The following is a 25,350-nucleotide window of genomic DNA, read 5'->3' on the forward strand; positions in this document are numbered from 1 at the left end:
TCAAGCAGGGTGTTTTTTGTTGTTGTTGTTGTTTTTTTTTTTTTTGTCCAATTTGCCTTTTGGCAGTAAAACGGGGAATAAATCCCATCTCTTGAAAAGCACAGTGCTGACATTGATTCAGCCACCAAATGGCTTAGCAATTGTTGCTCCTTTATCTCAAGACGGCTCTGTCTTCCTATGTCCTAGGTCAAAGTCTTCTCAACTCCCTTTGTCCACAGCTCAGAACCTCCTCTGCACACTCCTCTTATCTGTTTCCCAGAGTAAAGTAGCTGACATCACTGCACACAGGCTAAAGTCTCTTGTACTCTGGAGCCAATATGCCTGGAGAAAGCAGTGAAATCTGTGTTCAGAGCTCCTAGAGGGCCTGGCCTCACTAATGAATAGCTCATGTGTATTCCCTGAATCCAGCAAGAAGGAACGAGGCAGCTGTGGGCAGCTAAGAAGGGAGCTGTGTTTGCAGGTTGGCTGCTGACGTCACAGGTGATGAAGCACCCCAAGCTGTTCCAGGGTGGGGCCATCTCTGCAGTGCGTCTGCACTCCTCCTTAGAGGCTGAATTGTTACTCTCCAGTCCCTGTCCCTCCCTGGAGGGAGCACTCGCCAGCCCCTTCCCATAACCCAAACTCACATGCACTCTGAACTTCTACCAGGCTTTAAAAGTTATTGCTATTAATTATTTATTTATGTTGGTTATGGGTCTTGAACTCAGAGCCTGGGCAATGTCTCTGAGCTCTTTTGTTCAAGGCTAGTGCTCTACCACTTTGAGCCACAGCTCTACTTCTCCTCCTCCTCTTCCTTCTTCTTCCTCCTCCTCCTTTTTTCTTTTTGCCAGTCCTGGGGCTTGAACTCAGGGCCTGGGCGCTGTCCCTGGGCTTCTTTTGCTCAAAGAATCAAATCCAGGGCTTCATGCATGCTAGGCCAGCACTCTACCAGTAAGCCACATTCCAAGCCTCTCCTTATTTTATGTTGGTATTGGGGTTTGAACTCAAGGCCTGGGGATTGTACCTTAGCATTTTGCTCAGGGCTAGCACTCTACCACTTGAGCCACAGCTCCACTTCTAGCTTTTTGGTGTTTAACTGGAGATATGAATCTCATGGACTTTTCTGCCCAGGTGGGCTTTGAACCATGATCCTCAAATCTCAGCCTTCTGGTTACTAGGTTTATAGGCATGAACCATTGGTGCCTGGTTATTACACTCTAAAGTTCTGGTAAACAGGTTAGATAAATAGTTCCTAGCTCCTGTGAGATCTCAGGAACTTCATGGATTATTTCATTATTACTTGTGACTCTTTTTTTTGGCTGCTTGTGGGGCCCTTGTTTTATAGCCAAATAAAAGAAGGCAGTAGTGCCAGGCGCCGGTGGCTCATGCCTGTAATCCTAGCTACTCAGGAGGCTGAGATCTGAGAATCACAGTTCAAAGCCAGCCAGGGCAGGAAAAGCCACGAAACTCTTATTTCCAATAAACCACAGAAAACCAAAACCCGGAAGTGGCACTATGGCTCAAGTAGCACTCTTGCTAGCCTTGAGCTGAAGAGCTGAGGGACAGTGCCCAGGCCCAGAGTTCAAGCCCCAAGACTGAAGAAGAAAGAATAAGAATAAGGAGAAGAAAGAGGAGGAGGAGGAGGAGGAGGAAGGAGGAGGAGGAGGAGGAGGAGGAGGAGGAGGAGGAGGAGGAGGAGGAGGCGGCGGCAGTGATGGGTCCAGGAACATACCTAGTGTGATCTATCTAGCAAGTAGTAGGGATTTGAATATGCCTAGCCGGGATCTGACCCCGGGCTCATTGTTTTTCTCATCTTTCTCCACTTACCCTGCCATCACAGTGAAAAGTATCACTCCCGTTGTCTCTGGAGTTGTGGGGCTGTCCGCTGCACTTGATTGCTGAATCTTTTTGTACTGGCTGACACAATGTGTACTGAGTGGAACGCTTTCCAATGCCTCCCATTTGCCTAGAGCTGCCGTTGGTAGACTGGGTTTATGGCCCAGTTCTTTCACAAAACATCTTGGTGTCAGTGTCAGACTTGACACTAAGCTGAGTGGACCGCTGCAAGAGACCTTGTATGTTTCTGTGTTTTTCACTGTTTCCTAAAGTCATTGAGATCTTCCATTATTAGCCTAAAAGAAGAAAAAAAATCCCAAACCCTTCACTAGACTTCTGTTCCTGCCTCCAGCATCAATCAGCACTATAGCTGTGCCTGTCCACTTTTCTCAGGGAGTCTGAGATAAACTGGGGATTCCTTTTATTTTTACTTATTTTTTTGCCAGTCCTGGGGCTTGAACTCAGAGCCTGGGCACTGTCCCTGAGCTTCTTTATGCTCAAGGCTAGCACTCTACCACTTGAGTCATAGCACCACTTGCAGCTTTCTCTGTTTATGTGGCACTTAGGCATCAAACCCAGGGTTTCATGTATGCTAGGCAAGCACTCTAACACTAGAATACATTCCCGGCCCCAGTGGCTTCCTTTTATTTTTTATTTATTTATTTTTTTGTCGGTCGTGGGGCTTGAACTCTGGGCCTGGGCGCTGTCCCTCAGCTCTTCAGCTCAAGGCGAGTGCTCTACCACTTGAGCTACAACGCCACTTCCGGTTTTCTGGTGGTTTTATTGGAGATAGGAGTCTCACGGTCTCTCCTGCCCGGGCTGGCTTTGAACCGCGATCCTCAGATCTCAGCCTCCTGAGTAGCTAGGATTACAGGCGTGAGCCACCAGCGCCCGGCCAGTGGCTTCCTTTTAATAGTAAGTGCTCAGGTTCTACTTTTTTTTTTTTTTAATTTTAGAAAGAGATTTCTTTGGCTCACAATTCTGGTGGCTGGAGGATTCAGGAAGTCTGGCATGAATATCTCAGTGAGGGCTTGTTCACTGTGTCTGTGTTGCAAACAGAAAAGGATCTGGTTGTGTGTGGAGTGGTCTCTATCATTCTCTAACAGCCTGCTCTCATAAGCTCTCATAAGAGTTAACTCACTCTGTGTCTGTATGGATGCTTTGTGGGGATGAAATCCCTGTGACCTAATCAGTTACATTGTCTGTACTGGACTTCATCTCCTAAGGTTCCATCCCTTTATCCTTGTCATATCAAGCTCCACATGCTTTTTTTTTTTTTTTTTTTTAAACACCCAAGTAGATAGTGCACATGGTGAATATCACTTACCTTTGGAGTTAATAGAATGGATGCTCCTGTGAAGATGTCACCCACTCAGCAGCAGACTTACCGGATGTCCATTTGCCCTTCCCCATGTATATCCCTCTTCCACTCCCCTCACCACACCCTGATGTGCAAATGCTTTCCCTTACACACAGTGTGAGTTACCGGCAAGTGACAATTCTGTGAATCAGACATGATTTCCCGTGTTTTTTTCTTACGAAAGGGGGCAGTGGCAAGTGAAGTGAATAGTCAAGCTTGGAACATCTTAAGGCTTTCTGTTCTATGCAAACTGCTGTCAGCGAGTGTCTCCTGACATCACCAGACATAACACTGAATTGAGATCTATGGGCAGAATTATTACTATCATTGTTTTTGTTGGTCATGGGGCTTGAACTCTGGGCCTAGGCGCTGTCCTTCAGCTCTTCAGCTCAAGGTGAGCGCTCTACCACTTGAGCCACAGCACCACGTCCGGTTTTCTTGTGGTTTATTGGAGATAAGAGTCCCATGGACTTTCCTGCCTGGGCTGGCTTTGAACCGCAATCCTCAGATCTCAGCCTCCTGAGTAGCTAGGATTACAGCCGTGAGCCACTTGCACCTATTTATTTTATTTTTTGGTTGGTTGTGAGGCTTGAACTCTGGGCTTGGGCGCTGTCCCTGCGCTCTCCAGCTCAAGGCAAGTACTCTATTGCTTGAGCCACAGCACCTCTTCTGGTTTTCTAGTGGTTTTTATTGGAGATGAGTCTCACAGACTTTCCTGCCCAGGCTGGCTTTGAACCGCAATCCTCAGATCTCAGCCTCCCGAGTAGCTAGGATTACAGGTGTGAGCCACCAGCACCCGGCTTGATTTTTATTTATTTTTGTGTGTGCCAGTACTGGGACTTGAACTCAGAGCCTGGCCACTGTTCTTTAGCTTTTTCATGCAAAGCTGGCACTCTACCACTTGAGCTACAGCTCCACTTATGAATTTTTGGTGGTTAGTTGGAGGTGAGGTTCATGGAGCGTGGTACTGGTGGCTCACACCTGTAATCCTAGCTATCTAGGGGGCTGAGATCTGAGGATCACGGTTCAAAGCCAGCCTGGGCAGGAAAGTCCATGAGACTTTTCAGCAGCAAAGAGTCAGAGTGTTCAGATTGGGTTGGTGCTTGCTGTTGAGAAGAGCATTATGCAAATAGCATGAATGAAGTAGTGACTGTGACAAAGTCTGAAGCAAAGAGCCTGTGGCCTGCACCTTTGCAAGGTTTCCCCAGCGTCACCGAGTGAGGAGGTCAGTTGAGCAGGGACAGCCAGCATGTTGATCACCCCAGGACTGTTGACAGCCCCCAGGAATTTCACCTTCTGGTGCCTGGTCCCAGCACCAAAATTGACACCACTGAATACTGCTGATTGGGTTAACAAGTATTTGCCATTTATTTCCTGTCCCGTAGAATTCTCTGGAATAACTTCCTCCACTCTCCCCACATATAATAAACACATGCGAGGCTGGAGGAAGTCAAATGTAGTTGGACCATACAGAGGTTTGGTGAGGTTTGTGTGACGCATCTGGGTATCCAAGAAAATAGGACACGATTTTAGGAGCTATTCAGTTTCTGAGGGGATTAAGAAAAAACCTGGCAAAGCCGGGCGCTGGTGGCTCACGCCTGTAATCCTAGCTACTCAGGAGGCTGAGATCTGAGGATCGCGGTTCAAAGCCAGCCCGGGCAGGAGAGACCGTGAGACTCCTATCTCCAATAAACCACCAGAAAACCGGAAGTGGCGCTGTAGCTCAAGTGGTAGAGCGCTCGCCTTGAGCTGAAGAGCTGAAGGACAGCGCCCAGGCCCAGAGTTCAAGCCCCACGACCGACAAAAAAAAAAAAAAAAGAAAAAAAGAAAAAACCTGGCAGGTACCAGTGGCTCCTGTCTGTAATCCTAGCTACTCAGGAGGCTGAGATCTGAGGATCGCAGTTCCAAGCCAGCCCGAACAGGAAAATCCGGGAGACTCTTATCTCCAATAAACCACAAGAAAACTGCAAGTGGCACTGTGGCTCAAGTAGTAGAGCGCTTGCCTTGAGCTGAAGAGCTGAGGGACAGCACCCAAGCCGAGTTCAAGCCCCACAACCAACCAAAGAAAAATCTTGGAGCTGTAAGGAAAGTTTAATTCTGATTTGGGAGACAAAAAAAAAAAAAGACACAATCAAGGCCATGAGGCAAAATCTTGGAGGGATGCCTAGAAAAGTTGGAAACTTATTTCTACCATCCTTCTCTATCTTCTCTCCCAAAAAGGCAAGCTTCCGGTTAAAATAGTACCGAAATGTGGGCCCATCTCACAAGAGCAGCTCATGATAATGTAGCTGCAATGACATGAGATGGATTTCCCCCCGGCCACTTTTTTTTTGGTGCTAGTAGTGAGGCTTGAATTTAGGACCTGTGTGCACTCCCTGGCTTTCTCTGTCAAGGTGGCACTTTACCACTTGAGCCACAGCTCCATCTCCAGCTTTTTGTTGGTTAACTGGAGATGAGAGGCTTGAGGAGTTTTGGCTTTCAACTGAGAATTTCAAAAATCAGCCTCTTGAGTAGCTAGGATTACAGGCATGAGCCACCAGTACCTGGATTTTTTAAAAGATGTATATATATACGTATATATTTTTTATTGTGAAAATGCCGTACAGAGGGGTTACAGTTACATGAGCAAGGTCATGAGTACATTTCTTTTTTTTGGGTCCAGTCGTGGGGCCTGAACTCTGGGCCTGGGCACTGTCCCCCAGCTCTTCAGCTCAAGGCTAGCACTCTACCACTTGAGCCACAGCACCCCTTCTGGATTTTTTTTTCTGCTTATGTGATGCTGAGGAATCGAACCCAGGGTCTCATGCATGCAAGGCAAGCGCTCTACCACTGAGCCACCTTCTCAGCCCCAATGAGTACATTTCTTATCAAGCATTGTTGCCTCCTCCTGTTTCCCCTTCCCATCCCTCCCCTCCCACATCCCTCCACCCCCTCCCAATACCTGGGTTTTCTTTATTTTTAAAAGAGGCAAAATGATTAATACCCTGAATAATCTATGAATCTAGCTTCTATGCTAAAGCCTATTTTTTTTTTTTTTTTTTGTCGGTCGTGGGGCTTGAACTCTGGGCCTGGGCGCTGTCCCTCAGCTCTTCAGCTCAAGGCGAGCGCTCTACCACTTGAGCTACAGCGCCACTTCCGGTTTTCTGGTGGTTTATTGGAGATAGGAGTCTCACGGTCTCTCCTGCCCGGGCTGGCTTTGAACCGCGATCCTCAGATCTCAGCCTCCTGAGTAGCTAGGATTATAGGCGTGAGCCACCAGCGCCCGGCTAAAGCCTATTTTATAGAAGCTTTTTTATTCTCTTCAAATTTTTCACTGGTACTTTTTTTTTGCATACTATATTTAGGATTACTATATTATTTATTCTTAGAACCAGGACACTTTGAAATGCTGATTATTTTGGAGATGGAGTCTTATAGACTCTTCTGCCTGGGCTGACTTTCAACCAAGATCCTCTAAGACTCCAGCCTCCATCCACCTGAGAAGCTAGGGATTACAAGCATGAACCATGGGGGCCTGTCTTACTTTTATTATTTTGAGATAGGGTCTCACTTTATGGAGACTGAACCGTATTATTTATACTTCCTTCACGGCTGGGATGACAGATGCCTGCCTCTGCACCATCTTATCTATCGAACTTTTCCCTTTAAATTGCAATCTCCTGATGGCTAGGGATTATAAGAATGAGCCACCACACCTAGCTGGGTATTAATAAATGCCTGGAAAACACAAATCAAAATTGTTCTAGGCAAATTGAGATATATGGCCACTTACAGTTTGTTTTGTGTAGGTAAGCTTTTTTCTTCTTTTTTTAAAGAAAAAATCACAATGAGTAATTTTGCTTTAAGGATTAGTGCCAAGTACTACTATAGTGGTAAAAAGGCCCTGCCTGGGCAGGGTGACCCAGGAACGTGTGTCACATTCTGAGGCTTCCTGTTCTGTGCAACCTCCTGTCAGTGAGCTGATTCTCACTTCCCAAACACCACGCTGCAGTCTGAGCTGTCATTTCCCAACAGAGAAATGAACAACTGCTCCTGCTCCAGAATGGACTTTTCACTAAATATGTTATGGCTTAATTGTAGGTGGCCACTTTGGGACATGGATTACCAAAACCTCAAACTTAAATTTGGTTGTTATGTTGCTCAATTACAAGGTAAAAAGCAGAAATCTCTTCCAAAACATTCGTTCTTCCCCCTGCTCACACTGAAACTCCTGTGAATGGGAATGTGGCCTTTACTAAATGGGCAGCAGTTAGGATAATAGCTGTTGTTTGTCCCAGAAGTGGGAGTGGTGGCAACCCCTCTGCCATCAGAAAGGAGGTTGCCGAGGGAGGTTTTGGACCTCGGCAGATAACCTAGTTACACAGTGGCCTCGCCTTGCAGGGAGTGGAAGAAGGGGGCTTATAGAGGAAGGGCCCTTCCCAGTACCTCAGTGAAGCAGGTCACGTGCAGAGAGGTGTATTTCAGGCGCTTGTTTTCTTTACAGCAGGCAAGTCAATCAGGCTGTGGACTTACTCAAAACTGGGCCAGCAGAATAAAACACATGAAAAAACTGTGAAACCAAGAAAATACATTTTTTTTTTTTACAAACAGCTTCCAGGTATAATTAATTTTAAAAAAGCAAGCAAGTGTATCTTTAAAAAAAATCAACTATTACATCAATAGCCTATCTCTAGTTACCTCTGAAGAAACATTTGTCTTTGTTTACAAATATAGCAGCAGGTAAGAAAACCTAACACTTTAGATTGTTCATAGTACAAACAAATGTATATCTCTCATCACATTTTAGGCAGTTTTAACTTAAAAGGCATAGACAATGTTATACATTAAAATTTTCATTATTAAGTAAATGGAAATGCATAATTTCAAGGAAAAAAATTCCAGAGCACCTCTGAGTCTGGTTTATTGAATGGTAACACATCTGTTTATCAGGGCCAGGCAGCCAAGGAGCCTTTGTCTAGGGGAAGAGGAAAAACATCCTATTATTTACATACTAGAATAGTCATACTGCTCGAACTACATCTTAGTGATGTTTAATTAAAAAAAAAAAAAAGCAGGTCACACTTTGACCTCCAAATGCCCCAGGATTGGTCAAGAGTCACTATCCTCAAACACTCCCATCTAGGAAGCTAATCATGGATGTATTAACACACTCTGTAAGGTCATCCTTGGACTCTGAGCTTCTCAAGGACAGGGATTGGCTTTCATCTCTTATCTAACCACTGGGCCTTAGACCTGCGTTGAATGAACAGTCTTCAGTTCTGAAAACTTCTGGCTACAGAAGTTTGCAGAATATTTGAATAGTGATTACATTATTGGCAATTTTTGTTTTCCTTGGTAGAACTCTGAAAATAAACACAATAGTGTCTATCTTCAATATTGCTTTACTAAAACTGGTCTTCCCTGCAAGCCACATACTTTCTAAGCAGTTTACCAGTGGGATGCATCTCAGTTTAGGTTTATGCTTTTCAAGTACCTGCCACACTTGAAGGTCTGTGCTTAACTATCTGGGAGGCAATATACACCATGGTAAACAACTTCTAGAAAAGACTTGACTGTACTAAGACCCCAAATTCACCTCATTTTCTTTGCCCTTTGGGTAACTAGAAATGTGTATCTATATCTGAACAAGCAACATGGTACTTTACATATAATAGGGCTGTGGCCTTAGAGCTGTGAAGTAGCACACAAACGTGGCAACTGTGGTTAGAACAGCAAAGCCTCCTTTAAGGAGCACTGTATAAATGAGGGCCTAAAGGACCTTTTTAAGGTTTCCATAGTGATATTTGGGCTCAACAGTTCAAAACCTACATGATTCCAAGTCCAGTAACACTGTTCTTGAACACATTCTAGCTATCTCATATCTAAAAATCTCTTGTCTAAAGCCTGCTCTTCAGCATACTACATCATTTAAACTCCCTTAACCATGTACCCTTGGTAATAAGCAGTCTCTTCCATAGACCAAGCTCAGCCCAGCATTTTTTTGTTTTTGTTTTGTCTGTTGTGGGGCTTGAACTCTTGGGCCTGGGTGCTGTCCCTGAACTCTTCAGCTTAAGGCAAGAGCTCTACCACTTGAGCCACAGCCCATTTCCATTTTCCTGGTGGCTAATTGGAGTCTCATGGACTTTCCTGCTCGGGCTGGCTTTGAACTGTGATCCTCAGATCTCAGCCTCCTGAGTAGCTAGGATTACAGGTATGAGCTACCAGCACCCAGCCCAGTCTGACTTTCTAAAAGCAATACCACATTCCCTAAGTGAAAAACAAAAACAAAAACAAAAAAAACTCCCCCGCCACCAACAAACACAACAAAACAAAAACCCCAAACCATTTCTTATCTGATGTTCTCCCATTTGTTCACTGAAACTCTATCCTGAACCTAAAAATACTTTTTGGGGCTGGGAATGTGGCCTAGTGGTGGAGTGCTTGCCCAGCATGCATGAAGCTCTAGGTGATTGCTCAGTTATCACCTAAACAGAAAAAGCCAGAAGTGGTGCTGTGGCTCAAGTGGTAGAGCATAGATTTGGGCAAATGACATTCAGGGACAAGGCCCAGGCCTTGAGTTAGCCCATCATTCCCACAGAAATGGAGACTTTCCCATCTCACCCCAAGGCAACTACGGAAGAATGCTCTGTACAGGAAGAATAACACCACCAATTCTAGTATCCCATTCTTAGTTCAACAAGGAAGACTTCCCAGATACAAGTCTTGAAGTCTTACAAGTTAGGTGGCAGTAGCATGCAGAGCATGGTGGGCAGACCGATCATGGGCAGTCACCTCACACACTTGGGCGTCATCTCAGACCCTTGACTCATTATCCTTCAAATCCTCTTCAATGGACTCCACACTTGTTATCTCTTCTTTTGATCAAACTATGTAGTTTTAAGTACTACAAGCAAAACTAGTTGTCGATCCCGGACAGCCAAAATAACCAGATATCTTTGTGGCCATCTTACTCTTCCTATCCCTCATATACTTCCCATTAGCCGACATCTTGATATTGCCTGAAAATTACATCATAGTTCACAAAGCTTACTTGTAGACTAGTTTGTGAGGCTAGTTTGACAACAGGATACTAGGGTATTGTAGATAGCCGCTCCTATCTTGCAAAGATGTATAATAAAGACTATTGTTACAGCTGTTTAAGAGCAGTCCTGGAACACTTCCTAGTCTTAAAATACCTAAGCAAATTAAGTGTCTACCTTAGCCTATTCTGAAAGTTTGACTCTTAACATATACTTAAGGGAGATTTAAATAAAGGTTGAATATTACTTTCTAAAGTGACCACCTTGTTTTTTTTGAAAAGGAGGTAGTTATTCAAAACCACCATTCAACTGGCAGCATTTAACATGGTTTTTAAAAAAAAACATACGCACTTAACACACACACGCACGCACACACACGCACGCAAGTCCTGGGGCTTGAATTGAGGGCCTGGGCACTGTCTCTGAGCTTTTTTTGCCCAAGGTTAGTGTTCTACCATTTGAGTCACAACTCTTACTTCTAGCTTTTTTGAGTAGTTAATTGGAGATTTGTGTTTCATGGACTTTTCCCATGATCCTCAGATCTCAGCCACCGCAGTAGCTAGGATTACAGGTGTGATCCACTGGCACCCAGCAAATTTAATATTCTTGACACTTTACTTATACAAGAAATAAGCTACTGAATATTTTATTTCAAAATAAAAACAGAACTCAAGCATAAAATTTGCATACCAGTCAGAGTAATTTCAGAATACATTTTAGAAACCCAATGAATACATTCAGAAGTCCAAAACATTTCTGATATAAATAAGATCAAGTCGATCCCAAACCTAAGTCTCTGATTTATAGGCAAGGTGTCAAAAGTTACCAGGATTGTTTTGGATGTTACAGATTCAGAATAGTCAACACCTAAGCAATACAGTAACATGGCTTTAAATTCAGTTGCAGAGATCTACAGCTTATCTTTTCAGTGTTAGAGCTAGAGAATAACTTTTAAAAAAACGATGGTACTCAATTCCACTTATTCACTTGTCAACAAATACAGAACGGAACTGTTAGCCATTAACACAGACTCTGTAAACTATGTAGGAAACAAAGACATAGCTCTGAAAGCTACTTTTTTGATTCACGCTGCACAGAGCAGTCATATCGGCATGACTTAGTTTTCTCAATATAACTGCTCTGTTCTTACAATAGACCTCTACTGTGCCGGTTATCCCTATCGGGAAGAGTCAAGGGATTTGCTGTCTGCAAAGAACTCTGAGTGGGTCAGGGGAGGAGGCTACAGGGAAAGGGCTGAGCAGAGCTGCCTCAGGTTTTATGGGTATAAAATTACAATGAAGCAACTGTTGCAATGAAACAATTCCCAGCGTTTATCTACTTTGAGGTTCAAAATAAAGGAGAGAATTATTTCTTTCCTTCATAAACCACTCTAAAGCAACACAAAGGGACCATCGATTCTCTAATAATATAACTTACATAAACGTTGGCATAGATTTTAGAAAGTTAGGGCTAGAGGGGTACACAGTGCTAGAGTGCTTGCCTAGCATGTGCAAAGGCCCTGGGTTCCACCTCAGCAACACAAAGTTTTCATAAATGGCAGACTTCAGTATTATATATAACCTGTGTGGCAAAAATAAAAGATCAGAAAATTTTACTCAAAGCTCAAGGATAAATATGAACATTGTTTGGCTAGTGAACTCAATATCTGACAACTAAAAAAAAAAATCTATCCAAAACATAATCATAAGAGGACCACATTTATTTATCCTATAGAGCAGCACATCAAGGAGAATTGTTTGTTTAGGTTATAGTGTGATTGTTTCCAATGTCACTTTGGGATAAATGTGATTATAGAAAACTACTTGAAATAATTTGCCAACATAGTTGCAGATTCTCGCAGTAATCCATATGTAACGCCTTAAAATTGTAATGGTGCAGTTTCATGATTTAAACAAATCATATCAAAGAACTATTCCAAATACTTCAATCACTTTAACTTCCATGAAAACCAAGTTAAAAAAATCACATCTGAATGATTTGCTTCCGTTTTTATCCGAATGCATCCATTTGATGAACTACATATCCAAGTTCAAGAGGCAGGTATCTTCTGAGAGGTGCTAGAGTTGTTGTTTCATGAGTGGCCTCTACCAACAGAGAAATAGCAAATCCGATATATGCACTGGTGTACACATACACGTACTTCAACAAGCAAAGCATCATTTCTTCATCCACTGTTAACTTAATGGTAAGACTGCAACAGAAAAAAGAAAAGTCAACTTTTGGATGTTGTAACCGGAGCTTATTATTAATTCCTTGATGTGGGTTAAAATAATTAATTGCTTAATAAACTAACACGTCATCTCAGTCACTGACATACATTTTGCAAAAAAGTACTTTTTAGAGAATATATCTAACAAGAAGTAAGCTGAAGAAATTTTGAGTCATTAAATTCATTAAGATGTATATACTTTTTTTTTTTTTTGGGGGGGGGGGGAAGCTGGTACCATGGCTAGAACTCTTACTAGGCTTGCTTGTTTACAACCAGCACTCTACCACTTGAGCCATGACTCCAGAAAAATGTTAACTATTTTGTTGGCTAACTGGACACAGAGTCTTACAGATTTTTCTGCTCAGGCTGGCTCTGTACCTCTGTGCTCTAGATTTCAACCTCCCAAGTAGCATGTATTTCAGGTATAAGCCAAACAGCATATATCTATATTTTTTCTTTTAAAGCTGAGGTGGCTATTTAATGAATCTAGTTGGAGATCTAATTCATTATCTTAAGGTGTAAGAGTTATCAAGCTGGGTGCTGGTGGCTCACACCTGTAATCCTAGCTACTCAGGTGGCTGAGATCTGAGGATTGTGGTTCAAGGCTTAGCCAGACCAGAAAAGTCTAAGATTTTTCTCTCCCTTTAACCATCCTAGAACACTGGAAGTGGTGCTATGGTTCAAGTGTGCTCGTCTTGAGTGAAAGAGCTCAGGACTGCACCCAGGCCCTGAATTCAAGCTTTACAACTGGTGGGGTTGGGTGGGGGGAAAGTTAACCAATTTTCTTTTTAAGGAGAATCCTGAATGGATAATCATTTGGCTTACCTCACAGAAATAGGTTGTTTTTCTGTTCTGTTATATACTCAAGACAGGCTTCTCAATTAAAATGTCAATCTTATTCCAGTTTGGTTGGCAAGAAAGCATAAAGCATTACATGCAACTGACAATCAAGAATAGAGGTATAATCTTGGGTTCAATGCTGTTTTAAGAATCTGCCAAAACTTTGGCTGAGAAATATCAAAGAGAATTGCCTGGAAAATGGGCTATGTTTGCCACCAAACCAATGCCTTAAGTTTTCTAAAAATCCACCTCTTTAATCAAGCAAGACAGAGGTTGCTTTTACTCATCTACGCTTTGGAGTCATTTAATAAAACACTGAGAGATGAGAGATACACAACAAACTAAAACATCCCACAATAAGACAGCCCAATGAAATGCATCACAGAGTTTGTCTCAAGATGCTACTGAAAACTCTGCTTACTATATTACAAAGTCTCTGAGGTCTCTGAGGGTCTTCAGACACATTTTCTATCTCTAAGAAGGAACACTTCTGCTCAGTCATCCTTTATCATGCCATCCCTGAAGGCTTCACATTATTCCTTTTTCTTTGCTAGTCCTGGGGCTTGAACTTAGGGCTGAAGCTTCTGCCCCTGAGCTTCTTTGGCTCAAGGCTAGCATCACTTTCAGCCTTTTCTGTTTATGTGGTACTGGGGAATTGAACTCAGGGCTTTATGCATGCTAGGCAAGCACTCTACCACTAAGCCACATTCTCAGCCCACATTTTTTACTTTACACATTCAAACGCTTAAAAGTTTTAGATGCAGAGCTTGGGATAAAACCTAGGGCCTTGCCTTGCATATGCCACTGAGTTACACCCCCCCAGTCCAAGTTTCAAAAGCTTGTTAATTTGCCACCCAGAATTGGGAGGAACAATGATCTAGTTGTGCTTACATGACTATTAGTACATGCGACATAGCAAACAACACTCACATGGGGGGCACCAGGCATTGGTGGAGCACCAGAAGGTCCTGAAGGCACTTGAAAAGGATTACTGGGAGTAGGATAGAGTCCTGGCGTGGGATATGACCCTGCAGGGGCAGGATAAGGTGCTGGTGGTCCCCAGGCTCCCGGCGGCACAGTGCCCCATGGAACAGGTGGTGCTGCTCCTGGTGCTTGGGGAGGAGGAGTGGGATAGGGCCCTGGGGATGGGTATGGCATATTAGCAGTAGGATACTGCCCTCCCATTCCAGGTGGCCAAGGTCCAGAAGCCATGGATCCCCATGGACCTAGACCAGCTGCAGCTGGATCTGTGGGAGCACCATACGGTCTAGGTAGCTCTGGAAATGGCATATTTGGTGTAGGATATGGCCCTGTGGGGCCGCCTGGCACAGCTGGAGCTGGATAAGGACCACCGGGTGGGGGTCCAGAAGGAGGAAAGGGTGCTGGGGGTCCTGGCGGTGGTCCAGCGGGAGGCACAGATGGGTACATTCCTGTGGGTGCTGGTCCAAAAGGCACAGTGGACGGTGTTGCACTTGGGGGGAGTCCAGATGGCACAGATGGTGGAGCACTTGGGTTATTCCAAGGATTGGAACCTGGCCAGCCTTGTGGAGGTTGGCCAGGTTTTGTATTGCTCACAGCAGAGGTTTTGGCAGGTGAATGTTCAGGTAGTGCATCTGCCAACTGGAATACAAAATAGGTATGTCTTAGCTATCTCACCCAGGTACAAGGCAGACCAAGCATGAATATGAGTGGTTAGTATCAACTTTAGAGTGCCAATTCTTCAGAGGAGCTCAACTTTTTCCAAATACAACCAGTCATATTGTGCTGTCTTTCTGTGTTGTATTAACACAACAGGGTACAGTAATTAAGGAGACAGAATTTGAGTCAAGATCTGGATTCAAATCCTGGCTTTACTCCAAGTCACATACCTTCTCTGAAACTCCGCATTTTCAAAAGCAGTTTCAGGGTTAAGATTATTCTTAAAGGAGATAGTTTCTTTTTTTAGCCTTCTTATTTATTTGCTTTTTGTAGAGCTGAGGACAGAGCAGGGCCTTACACTTGCCAGGCCAAGCAAGTGCTGTTCCACTGAGCTAAATCCTCAACCCCCCACAAGACAGATACTTTGTGTAATACACTGGACATACTGCTTGGCATAAAATAATTTTCAGTGAATGCTGGGACTATTACTACATAAAAAAGAACACAAAAATCTTCACTTAAGAATTCATGAACCTTTTAAACATGCTGCATCTGTGTAAATAAAAGCAAATCACATGTCCCCCCAAATCTACGCATCACAAAAAAGTATTCTTTTCAAATTAAAATACTTAAGATGATCTACAGTTAGGGTATTTTTCTTAAAAGCCAAAAACCTTACCAAAGATAAATACATCAAACTTACCGAAAATTCATCAGACATTTTCCTAAAGAAAGAAAGAAAATTTCACAATCAGTGCTTACCACTTCTTTTACATATATAGATATATATTTCCTTTTTTTTTTTTTTTTGCTTAGTAATGGGGTCTGTACCAAGGCCTTTACATGTAGTAGGTAGCATTCCACTGTCTGAGCCAAAACTCCAGCCCTTTTTGGTGGTTATTGTTAGATAGGGTGTTAGAGAGCCCTGGCTAGCCTGGACTGAAAAGTACATGTTACTACACCCAGATTTTTCTGTTGAGATGAGGTCTTGTTAAGTTTTTTCCCATACTAGTATTGATTCTAACTCATCTCTGGTCCTAAGCAGCTGATTACAGATGGGACCCACTGGTACAAGGTTTCATACTATCAGAGTGGAATCTACATTTATATCACCATCTTTTTTTTTGGCTAGTCTTGGGGCTTGAGTCTGGGTACCGTCCCTGAGCCTCCATGTATGCAAGGTTACCAGGTAAGCCACAGAGCCACTTTCCAACTTTTTCTGAGTGGTTTGAGTTTTATGGACTTTTTTGCCTGGACCGGTTTTGAACTGTGATTTTCAGAGCTCAGCCTCCTGAATAGTAGGATTTATAGGCATGAGCCACCAGCACCCTGCTTATATCACCTTTTTTAATAAAGGAAAAAATTCTTACTCAAGTGATCTTGAGTGATCAAGAGATCCCTGGAAAGATGACTTTGCTGCAACCTTCAAACAGTAGAGACTAAAGGCCCAGCTAACCTCTCAGAGCCACAATTTATACTTTGATTTTTGTGTCAGTTTAGATTTTAAACAATGATATAGAACAATTATTGTTTATAACATTAGCATATAACATCAGGAAAAAGCACCAGAAGTTGTAGAATTCATAGTCAATAAGTTTATCTAAAATCCTAAAATCCATCTGAAAATTTCATGCCAATTTACATTCACTTCTCTTACCTTTAGATTTTACCAAAATTTGAAATCTAAAATCAGTCTCACATTAATTTACACACACCCACACCCACGGTGCCAGTACTAGGGCTTGAACTCAAAGGACCTGGGTATAGTGTTCCTTCATTTCTTTTTTTGTCAGTCATGGGGCCTGAACTCTGGGCCTGGGCGCGGTCCCTCAGCTCTTTAGCTCAAGGCTACTGCTCTACCACTTGAACCACAGCGTGACTTCTGGCTTTTTCTGCTTATGTGGTGCTAAGGAATCGAACCCAGGGCCTCATGCATGTAAGGCAAGCACTCTACCACTGAGCCAACTTCCCAGCCCTCCCCCCCCCCCATAAGACTACCACATCTTGACTTGGGGGCTTTTAACGGTTAACTGGAGACAGAGTCTCAGGGATTTTTCTGCCTGGGATGGCTTTGAACAGTGATGCTCAGCTCTCAAGCTCCTGAATAGTAAGCTTACAGGTATGAGCCAATAGCATCCAGTTTGGAAGGTAAAATATTTCAATATCCTATTTATAGTTCAGTGAATTTATTGCCATCAATTTTACTAATTTTTATTTACTTATCAACTGTAGTATTGAGGATGGAACCCAGGGCCATACTAGACAATTTCATGATGTACTTAAAATGTCAAATCTTATACCTAGTAAACACTTCAAGTTAAACTGAAGTATAATTAACTCTGGATATAAAACTTTAAGTGTTGGGCTGGGAAGGTGGCTTGCCTTACATGCATGAGGCCCTGGATTCAATTCCTCAGCACCACATAAGCAAAAAAAAAAAAAAAAAAAAAAAAAAAAGCTGGAAGTGGCACTGTGGCTCAAGTGGTAGAGCACTAGCCTTGAGCTGAAGAGCTGAGGAACAGCGCCCAGGCCCAGAGAGGGACAGCGCCCAGGCCCAGAGTTCAGGCCCACAACCGGACTCCCTCCCCCTCAAAAAAAAACCCACAAAAAACTTTAAGTGCTCAAGTCAGAGCTGTGCCAACTGTATATGCCCCTGTAACCACCATCAAACAAAATACAGAACATATCCATCACTCCAGAAAATCTGTTTATGTACCTGGGCCATCACTTTTTGGCTTATTTCTGCCTGGTTTTGTTTTTTTGTTGGTAGTGGAACTTGAACTTGGCCTGGCGCTGTTCCTGAGCTCTTCAGCTCAAAGCAACCACTCTACCACTTGAACCACAGCACCACTTCTGGGTTTCTGGTGGTTAATTGGAGGTAATCATGGACTTTCTTGCCCAGGCTGACTTTGAACCACGATCCTCATATCTCAGCCTCCTAAGTGGTTACTGGCACCGGTTTTCTGCCTGTTTTTTGACTTGGTCTTTTGTCCTTAATCATTTTCTAGTTAGTAAGACATCCTCATTTTTCTTCCTCACTGCTTTGTTAGCAAGCAAAAGAACACAATGTCATATACAAGGCAAAATTACCTCCTAGGTTCTTTTAATTTTTGTTATTTTTTTGCCAGTCCTGGGGCTTGAACACTCAGGACCTGTGTACCATCCTTGAGCCTTTGTACTCAAGGCTAGTCCTCTACCACTTGAGCACAGTGCCACTTCTGGCTTTAGTAGTTTACTGGAGACAAAGAGTCTCATGGACTTTACTGCCCAGGCTGGTTTCGAACCATGGTCCTCAGATCTCAGCTTCCTGAGTAGTTAGGATTACAGGTATGAACCACTGGAGCACCACTCTGAAGTTCTTTATAATTATAGAGATTTTGAGAGCTTTTTTTTTTTTGGTCCGGTCGTGGGCCTGAACTCTGGGCCTAGGCGCTGTCCCTCAGCTCTTTAGCTCAAGGCTAGTGCTCTACCACTTGAGCCACAGTACCACTTCTGCCTTTTTTTTTTCCTGCTTATGTGGTGCTGAGGAGTTGAACCCAGGGCCTCATGCATGCAAGGCAAGTGCTCTACCACTGAGCCACCTTCCCAGCCCCTTGAGAGCTATTTTTTTATGTAGCTCATTAATTTTCCTCTACATGTAACATCTGGATTTTGTGGTTTTATTTAGAAAGGGCCACTCCAAGATTAAAAAAAAAATCTTTCTTATAGTATATTCGTGGCTTCTTGCCTAAAATCTTTCAATTCTACCAAGCAGTAATTACCAAATAATATAGCCTTTCCTCAACTAATCGAACAAATTCTCTTTAACGCATTTTACTACAGTTACTGACAACTAGTATTTATTGAGAGTTTGGCATAGAACAGATGTGTTCCAATGATACCAATTCTATTATCACTTCTCTATCCCCACTTAAAGCCAGGAAAAAGGGAGTTTAACAAGTTAACTTAAGGTCTTAAGCTACTGATACATAGAGTAGAGGTTCAAATCCATGTATAGTCAGGCTTCAGAGCCTAGTGCTTGACAAGTTACTCCCACAGGTACACTGGACTCTTCTGTTCATCTGCACTGTAGCATCTTTGTATTTTAAAACAGATTTTATTGCCAACTACCTTATACTTCTTTTCAAATTTTCCTAAACATTCTTGTTCACTTTTTTCCAGATTATTTTGTAAAAAATAAAACCTGTTGGTATTCTGGTTAGAAATGCATTGTTTACAGATTAATCTAGGAGACACAATTCTCATTTAAGAACAGGCATCTTTTTCTAGTTGCCATACTTGTCATTTAGTTTGCTCACTTTTACCTTTTTGGGGTGTGATGGGGATCTCTATGTTCACCTAAGCTGGAAATGTACTCATGCATTCAATCTTTCTACTTAAGACTCCTGAGTAGCTGGGCTTAAAGGTGTGTGCCCCTAACCTGCCTTAGATTTTCAAGTTAGACCTCTTATGCATTTCTTATGTTCTTTTGTTCAAGACTAGTGCACTTGAGCTACAGATCCACTTCCAGCTTCTTCCTTTTTCTGGTAGTTTATTAGATATGTTTCAGACTTTCATGCCCAGGCTGGCTCCAAACCATGATTCTCTGCAGCCTCCCGTGTAACTAGGATTATAGGCATGAGCCACCAGCGCCTTGCTGGATTATTTTATTCTTAAATGACAATTGATTCTTCTTTTTTTTTTTTTTTTGGTCGGTCGTGGGGTTTGAACTCTGGGCCTGGGCGCTGTCCCTGCGCTCTTCAGTTCAAGGCAAGCGCTCTACCGCTTAAACCACAGTACCACTTCCAGTTTTCAAGTGGTTTATTGGAGATAAGAGTCTCAAGGACTTTCCTGCCTGGGCTGGCTTTGAACCGCAATCCTCAGATCTCAGCCTCCTGAGTAGCTAGGATTACAGACGTGAGCCACCGGTGCCCGGCGACAATTGATTCTTATTTAATTAAATTTACTTTCTCTTTCCAATATTTAGAGCTCTTTTCTCTTAAGCACGAGGTAGTTTTCAAACAATGAAACGTTTACCGGTGATAAGAACAGTGACCTTGCTCCCCCCAATTCTCTTGAAAATGTTTTAAATGTTTAAGTATGATTCTCATTTTCAGTTTTAACAAAACTATACAGAGAAAGCTTGTGTGTGTGTGTGTGTGTGTTAACCGTGGGGCCTGAACTCTGGGCCTGGGCACTGTCCTTCAGCTCTTCAGCTCAAGTCTAGCACTCTACTACTTAAACCACAGCGCCACTTCCAGCCTTTTCTGCTTATGTGGTGCTGAGGAATCAAACCCAGGGCCTTATGCATGCAAGGCAAGCACTCTACCCCTAAGCCACCTTCCTAGCCCCACAGAGAAAGCTTTTATTTATTCTATGATACTAGATTTATTTATTCCTGTTTCACTACTTTAAAAATTAGGCCAAACAATTTCTTCAGAAGATTGTTCAGTATCTAATGGGTTGATCTCATAGTTTTTTTCTTAGAACTACCATATAATTATATGAATATACTTATACTGGGTCATCCTTAAGATATTTATTTTAGGTGTCTGTTCTGGGGCTTGAACTTGGGGCCTGGGCTCTGTCCCTGAGCTTCTTTTTGCAAAAGACTAGTGCTGTACCACTTGGGCCACAGCTCCACATCCAGCCTTTTCTGAGTAGTTTATTGGTGTTATGAGTCTTAGGGACTTTTCTGCCTCGGGCTGGCTTTGAACCACTGTCCTCAGATCTCAGCCTCCTGAATAGCTAGGATTACAGGTATAAGCTTAAGGCATAAAGCTGTATCTTTTTTATTCAGAGGTATCAAAAATGCATCTTGAATGTACAGAAAATACAATCTACTTAAGTAATAAGATTTGTTATACACTAGAGTACATAGCCAATTACTCTTAAGGACTAATGGTAGAAGAAGCTATGAATGTATAATTAAGTTTAAAGTCTACATAAGACTGACAGGCTTTCTGAGTAGGGTGAGCTTTTCTGTAATGAAGTGCACATTAATTCTGGAGTAGAGATTAACAAAGTGACCCATTCAGTTTCATATGGTGTTGCTGTTCAGGTTTTCCAGATTGCACTTTTCCAGGCAGTTTTTGAAAAACATATACACAATATTCTGTTAATATTAGTTAGAAAGTTTCATACAACAGATTATTCAACATACTGATTTACCACTCAACTAAAACTTTAAATTCAAAATCAAAGTACGGAAGATAGGATGAGAATCTTATGACGATACTATTGAAACCCCAACTAAAACCATTACAAACAGTATACTTTGCTGTTCCATTATTGCCTTAGTAATTTGCTCTCCATGCTTAGGCTAAATAGTGTTCATGTTAACTGGAAGCATTCCAATCTCTCTGGGATATACATTCATTTTAAAAAGGTAAAACCATAAGGGTGGTTATAGTGATTCAACCTGAACAAAGTTGCAGAATGTAAAAAGGTCTCAATTTTCTAAAAAATTATTCTAAAAATCTGAATGATGCTAATTATTAAAAATGAGGATAATGTAATCTTGCACTTGTCAAATAAGTTTTGAATTAAGTATGTTTTTATAGTGATGCCTGCCCGCAATCCTAGTATGTGGGAAGCTGTTGTTATTTGGGAGAATGTGAGTTCAAGGTCAGCCCGGGCACAAAGTGAGATTGTGTCTCAAAAATACTACAAAAGGTTTTTTTTTTCTTTTTGGTATAATATTAACTCCAAAATTTTCCATTACTACTTCCTGACATAACATATCCATTATCTGAAAAATATTTTATGAGGCAAGAATTCTATAACAGAGTATAAAATTTCTTTTGTACTAGTAATGTATGTTATACTTCAGTAATTTTGACAATTCAATCACCAGAAGAAAGCTGAACTCAGTCCATTAGGATTTACAAGCCATACTTCAGAGGGTCACCCAATCGTGATTGATAAACATTTGAGAGCATATATCCATGAAAGCTGAACATCAATCCTTTTGATAAAAGCAAACCTCTAACAAGAGACCATTTTCCTATCAAAGGGCCCTAGTGACTTACGCCTAAAATCCTAGCTACTTGGGAGGCTGAGACCAGGAAGATCAAGGTTCAAAGTTAGCCCAGGCAGGAACATCCAAAGAGAGTCTACTTCCAAAATGCTACAGTGGAGATAAGGCTCAAGTGGTAGAGTGCCAACTATGAGCATATAAAGTTTAGGAAGAACAAGAGGCCCTGATTTCCAGCATGCCATGTGAGCACGTTCGCACACACGCAGTCACACACACGCAATAATTCCTAGCTACCTCAAAGATAATTGAACAGTAACACAGCAATCTATGATGCACTAAAGAAATATATTAAGAGGAAACAAGGATTTACACTAAGGGAAATCAAGATTTTTGTGATGATTTTAGTATGGGACAGGCTGATGCTATTGCACTGAAGACAAATAATATTGGCTCTTTTTTTTTTTTTTTTTTGGCGGTCGTGGGACTTGAACTCTGGGCCTGGGCGCTATCCCTCAGCTCTTCAGCTCAAGGCGAGCGCTCTACCACTTGAGCTACAGCGCCACTTCCAATATTGGCTCATTTATCAGATTACATTTCATTAAAAAAAAAACTGGGCAACTGGAGGAACTGGGGTACAAAGTTTTTGAACACTTTCGATCCCCATAGTAGCTTTTACAATTTATTTAAATACTTTTTGGACACCTGTGCTTTTGGAAGCTAGTAGCATAGCACAGACATTCTGGCGAAGTGGTGTCTCTGCAGTCTAGAAGGAAAATAAAGGAGTAGAATGTTATACAGGCTCTAGGGTTAAGTTTGTGGAAAATCTGTGGGGACTCATGGGCAGTTCAGATTGGCTGGAACAAAGCAAAGAAAAAAGAAAGCAACATGAAAGTTTTAGGAGTGAAACCTTAGACAAGAATTTGAATCCATTCACTTAGCCAGCTTATCTCAGGGCCACTTCAGTTTCTTCACCTGTATAGAATGGGTCAGTAATAATGTATGGAGACTAAATGGTTGTATACTAAAAGTATCAAATTTCTTATCTTCCTTCATATGTATTTGCATATAGTATAAATTTAAAGAGTGGCTGCCTAATTAAAACTGCAGTTCTTCACTGGCTGGCTGGATTCTGGACAAGTCCAATTCTCCAAACCTCAAAGGTGCAAGGTAGAAGAGGCTCCACCTCACAGACTGCTGAGACAGAAACAAATCTCTTAGTCACTGGCTGGCACAGAGCAAAAACTCAACAAATGCTGACTTTCACAACTGCTACAATAGGTCCAGAAAACTTTATAAGCAGCTTTCAAGCCAGAAACCCCTGCCATGAGTGAAAACTCCCAAGTTCGGCTCATTTGATGATAAAAATCGAATCTGATGCTACTTAACAGTTTTTATTGAATCTCATTGATGGACTAAATATTCTATTTACGCAGGTCTTTTTTCCCCCTTTTTCGCAGCGTTGGGGATTGAACCCCGGTTCTCACAGGCCAGCCACACAAGCGCTCCCACCACAGGCCAGCCACAGATCCCGTACAAGTATTCATTTTGGAATTGGGCTGAGGTCGGGAAAAAGCTGACTCTGCTGGGGTTAATCTTCGCCTGTCTAAGCTATAAGAACCCAGCTATCTCAATTCCCAAACATACTGGTCCTGGGGGTTGCAGGAGAAGGGACGGCATCACCCTTGCTCCCAGAACAAAACCACGTATGCAGTTCCAGGGTGTTCGGAAGCAAAGTTTTGCCTCAGGGTCTCGGGGAGACACCTGTACACAAGTTTCTGTTCCTCCGGACCAGAGAGCACGGCTATACACAAAGGGCTCCGGGAATACTGCTGCAGGCCAGCCCGGCAGTGAGGCTGGGGCTTTCTCCAGGTGGGCACGTGTGTAGTCTTCCTCGCGCGCGGTCAGGCCTGACTCGTAGTTTCCCAAGTAAAGGGAGGGGGGGGGAGGGGGAAATGGTGCGACTATTGACAAGCGATCACGCACAAAGCGAGCTCCCAGGAAGAATGTGACCCCGCGTTGGTAGGTGAGTCGTCAGGAGAGCCCAAAGTACGCGTGGACGCTACGACCCCCGAGAACGCTGTCACCTAATGGCTGCGCTCCCACGTCGGGGGACGCTGGCGATGAGTCCCTGCGGGCCTTTTCTATTAGGAATGAAGTGACGGGGTAGTGGCGGCGGGGGTCAGGGCCCAGGGGCGCGAGACCCGCGGCCCCGCAGGGCCCGAGGAACAAAGGGAGCCCGGGATCAGCCGGAGCGAACCGGCCTGGGGAGCGGGTCGCGCCCGCCGGGCCCGGTGGGGGAGGGGAGGCCGGCGGCGCGCCCCGACTCTCGCCGGGCCTCGGGAGGCTCGAGCGCCGCGAGCCCGCCCGGCCGTCCCGACGGCCGACGGAAGCCCCGTCGGCGTGCGGCGGGGGGACCCGGAGCCGCGGGGCCCCCGGGGGAATGGAGTGAACTCCCGGCGCCTCCGCACCGCGCCCCGCTCCCGCCAGTCCCGCGCCCACCGCTCCGCAGACCCCCCCTCCGCTACCCCGCCCGCGCCAAAGCAGCCTCACCTGGCACGATCGGAGCCCGAGGCACAGCGCAGCAGCGGCGATGGCTCCCAGGGAAGTAGACGCCGAAGAACCGCGCGGCAGTCGCACGGACGGCAGCGGCGGAGGCAGCACCACAGCAGCGCGCGGCTCCTCCCGGCGCCGGAACAGGAAGCGCGTGAGCGCCGCCCCGCCCACCCGTGCCTGCCTGCCCGCCCGGCGGCGCGCGCCCGCGCTCTCCGCTCCTCGGCCGGCCGCGCGCGCCCCCAGCTGGTCCCCGGAGGAACTGCCAGCCCTGCTGCGTGGCTCCCGTCGCGCGCCGCGGTGGCCTGCCTGCCTGCAGAGCTGATGCGTTCTAATGTTTGGTTTTGAATAATGTTCTATTGATAATGCCGGCCCACCAGTCTTTTCGCTCTCTCTTAAACATTTATTACGTAGGATCCCTAACACGCTTTCCATCTTCGTCCGCGATCTTTTCTTTTTCTCCCTCCACCCCCTTTTCAGGTCCCGGGGCTTGAACTCGGGGACCGGGCGCTGTCGCTGGGCCTTTGCGCTCAAAGCTAGCGCGCTACCCCTTGGGCCACACAGCTCCACTTCTGGCCCTAAGCAGCTAGGATTACAGTCAGCCACTGGCGCCGCCCAGCTCCAGTGAGAGCAGATTCTGGATTCCTTCTGCTCCGCGGGTTCGCACCAGGTCTAAGCAGGCCGGTGATCGAAGAGGTGGACCAGAGCCTCAGGCCAAACTTGAGAGTTAAGCAAGGCAAGCCCGGTGCTGGTAGCGCTGGCCTGTAATCCTAACTACTCCGGAGGCTGAGATCTGAACTTTCTGTTTCGAAGCCATCCCGGGCAGGAAAGTCTGTGAGACTCTTACCGCCAATAAATCACAGAAAAAGCCAAAAAATGATGTAATGGCTCAAAGGGTAGAGTGCAAGAGCTCAGGGGGCGAGCCCAGGCCGAACCCCAC

The 25,350-nt window shown here is 44.0% G+C and overlaps 1 protein-coding gene across 1 annotated transcript; it reads right to left on the reverse strand.

Moving 5' to 3' along the window:
- Window positions 1-7,773: 7,773 nt before the first annotated feature.
- Window positions 7,774-24,540, reverse strand: LOC138805124 (MAPK-interacting and spindle-stabilizing protein-like). The gene is made up of 4 exons (XM_069989719.1): window positions 24,411-24,540; window positions 15,606-15,627; window positions 14,195-14,884; window positions 7,774-12,406 (listed from the first exon to the last, which is right to left on the reverse strand). Exons 2-4 carry the CDS (start codon window positions 15,621-15,623, stop codon window positions 12,395-12,397), a joined length of 720 nt encoding a protein of 239 aa, XP_069845820.1. The 5' UTR covers window positions 15,624-15,627; window positions 24,411-24,540; the 3' UTR covers window positions 7,774-12,394.
- Between the last annotated feature and the right edge of the window lie 810 nt (window positions 24,541-25,350).

The sequence above is a fragment of the Dipodomys merriami genome, unplaced genomic scaffold (assembly GCF_024711535.1).
Source record: "Dipodomys merriami isolate MVZ:Mamm:240054 unplaced genomic scaffold, mDipMer1.0.p SCAF_388, whole genome shotgun sequence".
NCBI lineage: Eukaryota > Metazoa > Chordata > Mammalia > Rodentia > Heteromyidae > Dipodomys > Dipodomys merriami.